This window comes from Gobius niger (assembly GCF_951799975.1).
Source record: "Gobius niger genome assembly, chromosome: 1".
NCBI lineage: Eukaryota > Metazoa > Chordata > Actinopteri > Gobiiformes > Gobiidae > Gobius > Gobius niger.
This window is the reverse complement of record NC_136852.1, coordinates 59,889,874-59,895,754: the sequence shown is the minus strand read 5'-3', so window position 1 is coordinate 59,895,754 and position 5,881 is coordinate 59,889,874. Positions and strand designations below refer to the sequence as shown.

General features: G+C 43.6%; 1 protein-coding gene across 2 annotated transcripts; it reads right to left on the bottom strand.

Annotated features, from left to right (window-relative positions):
• Nucleotides 1-521: 521 nt before the first annotated feature.
• LOC306967992 (homeobox protein orthopedia B-like) lies at nt 522-3,794 on the bottom strand. 2 transcript variants are annotated; one of them, XM_079563220.1, is made up of 3 exons: nt 3,653-3,773; nt 3,027-3,412; nt 522-1,881 (listed from the first exon to the last, which is right to left on the bottom strand). In XM_079563220.1, exons 1-3 carry the CDS (start codon nt 3,687-3,689, stop codon nt 1,384-1,386), a joined length of 921 nt encoding a protein of 306 aa, XP_079419346.1. In that variant the 5' UTR covers nt 3,690-3,773; the 3' UTR covers nt 522-1,383. The 2 variants fall into 2 exon arrangements, with proteins under 2 accessions (XP_079419346.1, XP_079419345.1); XM_079563219.1 differs by having other exon boundaries at nt 523-1,881; nt 3,614-3,794.
• Nucleotides 3,795-5,881: the final 2,087 nt, after the last annotated feature.

The following is a 5,881-nucleotide window of genomic DNA, read 5'->3' as shown; positions in this document are numbered from 1 at the left end:
CTAAGCCGTATCTCATCAATTACCATTGCGTGACCATAAATTGGCCTCGCGCTGACAACGAGATGAGGTTAACACGCTGATTAATCCGAGCTGCTGTGATTTCAGCCTCAAGTTGACACTTATAATCTTTGACACAGACAGCGAGGGACGCTCACTTTCATAATGGAAAATTGTAAGGCTGCGCTTTGAACGGGATTTTGGCCAATACACCAACCATAGTTTTTGCGTAGTTGAGAATGCTATAAAATATACGTTCAAATCTATTTCCAATTGAGCATGTTTATTTCTACAATTGGTCTGTGCAAGAGGTCAAAAAATGGTGCAGCTTACACACAATGGAAACAAGAACAACCATCAAGATCTCACTAATTATTGTATTTTGACGAGACAGTTGTTGGCTATGATGAAAGTTCGGGCCTATAGAGGATTCATTTTAAGTTATTGACTTTTTTTAATATAGTCCTTGTCTTTACATTGTTGTAATGCCAGCCCTTATTTTTGACATTCAGGACAACCAATATGAAAATAATAAAACTCTCCAAATGCATATTGTGTGTTGATAAAGGTGAGACACGATGACCCCTGTTATGTGAATTTAAAGCACGCCTCTCGTGGAGTGAGGAGGGCCGTGCGCTGGTCAGGCAATTGGTGTTGGCTCAGTTTGGTCTTTAATAAAACTGGGAACTAAGCTCGACAGAGTTTACCATCAAGCTGTCACAAACGTGCAGAAAAATCATTCTCGATTTGACAATCTTGAAAATTACTTTTATTGTTTGCCATTTTAAATTTGTACAAACCCGTCAGTGGTGCATTTTGATATGAGAACAAACATTTAGGAAATGTCTCAATAATAGCACATACAATAAGTTAAACATGTCACAAAAAGACCAGAGGAACACAGTCAGAATGTCTTATGTACACACAACATCCGCACATACCGCAGGCCACGGACGCTCATTGCTCAATTTATTTTTTTCATTCTTGAGACGCGCCCCTCGGCTGACTTCGTCCAAATAACCAGAGCATACATTTCACGTGCACGGCTGGTGGAGCGTGTGCAGTATGTAACCTACAGTCACCATCATAAGAAACCGTTTGACATAACACAACTTCACCTGAACACAACAACTTGTGTGCGTCATGACGCACCAAAAACGTAAATACAACGACTGTTTGGCTCTTCGCAAAAACGGCCTATAGTCTATGTCATTACAATAGTATTCATCATCAGTAATTGTTAAAATCCATTTGAATTACAAGATTAAGAGCCCCAAACCACAGCTGCTTCAGTCCGTGCGTCAGTTTTGATGGTTTTAGGCCGTGTTCTCTCTCATGAACGTCCAGAAGCAGAAGAGAACCGGGTCATGGAGACTTAAGGAGTCACTAAGTAAAGCTCATAGATACTGTGTGCTCCAGTGCTTTGCGCCGCAATGACGCGATGCTCGTCCCTCTCCACATGTCACTGTCCGGGGAGCTGCACAGCTGTGGTGATCCCGAGACGTTTGTGGGGCCAGAAAGAGACGCCGACATGCCAGGGAAATGTGACTGATAGAGATGGGACTGCAAGCCTGAGCCGTTTGAGGATAGACCGTTGGACAGGCCCATATTAGGTGGAGGGCCAGGGCCTAAGCTGCACTGGGACAGAGACTGTGCCATGGAGGGTTGACGGCCCAGTGCTGGCGGCAACTGCAGCTGGGATACGCCCGGCATGCCCGTTGCCCAACGGGAGTCATTTGCGTGGAACGAGCACAAGCTGTTCTCCATTGCGGCAGCTGAAAACTGGGGCAAGCCTGGTGTAGGTAACAACGTGCCTGGCGCGCGGAACACATTGGTAGTCTTCTTCCGCTTCTTCCACTTCGCACGTCTGTTCTGAAACCACACCTGCAAAACAAACACAAGTTGAACGTTCACGTCCTACGTCAACTGATATTCACAGGAACAAATTATTGTTACATTTCGAGTCTAAATATTAAGCATACGCACAGATCATTTCAATTTGGTATGCTCGTGTTTGTAAATGTGTAACCTCGTGATTCAAATGTTTCCGACAGGCTATAAAACACCGTCATTTGAAATACGCAAAAAAATAACGTGTATATAGGCTACTAATGTGTAGTACAATAAAACCATGAGCACGCTCAATAGAAATACCAACACGCGCAGCCATCGAGCTTTTATAGAGATTTCACGACGAGTGTGATTAATGCGCACGGGAGGCTGTGAACAGTGCCTGTATTAAAAGTGAGATCTCGCTCTCATTTCGTTCAGCCATCCGTGAAACGTCGCAAAGCCATTACACCCATGGAAAGAAAATGCAATTTCTCATTCCATTAAAAAAAAGTACAATATATTCTGGAGTCCTATTAAGACGTCGCTGATGGAGCTTTTTTTTTTAGAACAAGAGCGGGATACACGCGGTCCTTCACGCGCACTCCGAGCTGCTCAGTGTTTACTAACATCCAGTCCTCTAAAACTGACTGCCCTTTTCTTCACAATCCCAGCAACAGCAGCTTTTGTGAATGTGACTAATGGTCGCGTAGCTTTGATTGCTTTCAATGAAATCATTTGCATCAATGTCACATCAGCGGCTCATGAGAGATTCAAGACTAGGCGCATTCAGTCCGCAGCCTGATGTTGTGAAAAGATGATTTGACTCATTTTAAAATCGCACTGACAGATATATGGGCTTTTATTTACTTTGTTTTATTTAAAGAAAATAACTTTGCTATACCTCGAATTTAAGTTATTAGACGCTACATTTTACAAGTTCTTTAAATTAGTTGATAAAAAGAGCAAGAGAATTATTTTTCTTATAAAAAATGAAGCCACATATAATTGCAGTTTTACATTTTTCACACAAAACATACAGGGAGTATGTTTTGTGTGATTTTTTGTTTATTTTTTAGGCTCCCTTTTTAGGGTGAGTCCTCATAATTTGCAAACTAAACCATGTCTTATTTTTTTTCTTCGTTTGCTACCATATGAAAGATGAATGCATTGCATTATAAGTATGATGTGCGGCTTACCTGGACACGGGACTCAGTAAGGCCGATGCGCAGAGCCAGCTCCTCGCGCATAAAAATATCAGGGTAGTGCGTCTTGGCGAAGCTGCGCTCCAGCTCGTTGAGCTGTGCGGGGGTGAAGCGAGTCCGGTGCCGCTTCTGTTTCTGTTGGCTGGCAGATTGGCTGGAGCTCTGCGGCGGTGGCGCCTGTTTTTCTTGCTCCTTTCCATTGACAGTCAGGTTCCCCGAATTGGAGCCCACCGTGGCAATGTCTTCGCTGGGGAGCATTGTGGTGCCTTCCACAGCGTCCGTTCCAGGGACCATGTCTCCCGGGTGGCCTGGCTCTGACACCCCCAGCCGACACTTGAGCGGTTCTCTGTGTCCCAGCAGCTCTGCGGCATCCTTCATCCCTGAGAAGGAGAGCAGCACAGTGAAACGCACGCCCTTTAAACGCTTTCAAGGAAAAGCTGGTTAGAGGCAAACCATATATTTATCATCAGCTTTATTTGCTAAACAAAATCCCACTAAAGCTATAGCAGTTAGACACAAACATCATTAACAACAAATAGTAACAATCAATTGAAATATGAAACAAGAAGTTGAAATCTTACAGTGGAGTTTAGGGCCGGTGTTTAGAGCTGATAACTCACCGAGCCGAGCATCCAGGAGGTCGGCATGAGAAAGCATAGCGTAACGCTCCAGGGTGAACCGTTTCAAAAGCTACACTGCAACTTTGAAGCAATTTACAAAATATATATGCTCTAAATGAAGGAAAATTCGGTTTGTGGTTAAAAAGGGGGTCCGTTGCATTATAATGTCCTTTAGAGCGACGGGGAGGCGCTTATTAGTTCAAAGAGTGTTGCGCTTCCTCAAATAAGAGCCAATCAGAGTGCAGCCTCACGAAAGTCAGAGACGTGAGCCCCCTCCTCCGCATGTTATACACTCGCCCCTCTATGCAACTCAAAGTGCAGGCACACGCCATCACGCGCATGAACGAAGCGCTACAATTGAATTTAAAGCTGTGCTATTCCATCCTCTGATTTATTGTCGTTTCATGGTTAAATTGTTCTTTGTATAACATCTCTGTATTTGTATTGACGTTGTTTGCAAACACATAAATTGATCCTACTTCGATTGCAAATTAAACCTTTATTTCAATGTTAATTTGGTTTTATCACTTTTTTAGGGAATTCCATGTGACGCATGACTTACATGGCCCAAAAGCCAGCGTCTCAAAGACAGTAAACCTGATGAAGAAACAAAAATAAGTAACAATAATAAACGAATACAGATGGATGACCGAGTCATGTTAGTGATCGGTGCTTTAACTGCCATCGACCTTTAAGTGCCCAAGCAATTAATGGTATTCAGGCCTGTTAGGTGCAACAAAATCACACAGCTAAACGATTGCGCCCCAGTAGCAGCGTACAATCAGTAGGTCTATTATACAATTAGACATTGATCAGTGCGTATCCAGGGTGAGCCGATCGGAGCTCGCTGCTGCCAGATGTCAGACAGACCACACAGCAGTGGGCCACAAATTGTGTTACGGCAGTAGGCTTCTTCATATATGCAGCGTCCTTTGCAATTGTATTGGACACTCTATTTAAAAAAAAATACATTTAACTTATGCTTTGGTTATCCATTTAAGTTAGGTGTATTTTAGTCCTGATTTGATCTTGAAGCAGGCCAGGTGCTTGGAAGGTCAAATATCTTATGAGGTGGTACTTGGAGTGAAAAGTTTGAGAACCACTGGGGTCACTATTTCATCATCTCTATGGGTTACCCCACATTAAATACTACCCCAAAGAGCCAAGGGCTTACTCATGCCTCTGGGAGAACCGAACTGAACATAGCCACAAACGGACACACAAGGAGGACGTTAAGTCGATTAAAAAGTTCAACTTTGGTTTGAAGGTGTACATGAGCCACCAACAGGGTTAATGTAGCTATGTGTTTGGGTGTGATTCTCTAACCCAAGGGGAGGCTGTCTTCGTTTCCTGCTGAAAAAAGAAACGCTGAATTGTTCTATGTCTCATTCAACCTTCTAAGTGGACCACATCAATCTTGTCCCTGTAAAATAGCTCTCACGCACAATCCTTTCGGGTTAATGCAGCGCATCGCCTGTTTACACGCGAGGAGACACTTTTAATGGAAGCGCACAAAAAACAAATGCAATTTTGTAGAGCAATTTCAGAGATCAAGAATTCCGTGTCCACTCTTTTCGCGGTTTTTAGTAATCAAACTGCGTTAAATCTGTTTCACAAGGCACTCCTCCATATTATAACCGAATATACAAAATGTCAACAAACAAATGGAAGGGGGGAAACAGCCAACGGAAGCTACAGTCGGAGCAATGAAGAAGGCAATCCGTCGTTTTAGGTATACGAAGATCCATCTGTGGCAGATGGTACAATGCAAGAAACCAATGGGGAGGAATAGTGTCAGTGGCCCAGTGACGCACGCACGGGTCAGTTGCCGCTGCTGCGCTCGCGCTCATATCACGGCCTGATTATGCGCCTGCTCTGCGTGCGCTTCTCGCCACTGCGTGATGTGCTGCGCAACGCTTTAATTATGGTCTCAAATAAAATAATAAGCAAACAAGGGCCATTTCCTTAATGGGGTAGCAGAGGGGTGCGTCACGGATAGTGCTATGTGGTGGCAGCGTGAGTGCGCGTGCGTGCAATGGTACCAGTAAAAGCTTATTAAATTGGCAATGAGAATCACAGGGTGAGCAGAAGGGGCTGAGGAACTAGCTTGCACCTATGTCCCATTGAACGCCTGTGTTCTGTTGCCAGTGATTGAAGGTGCGTAAAATAGGTCTATCTTTAAAAAAAAAAAAAAAAAAGAAAGAAAGAAAAGAAAAGTTAGAATTTAGA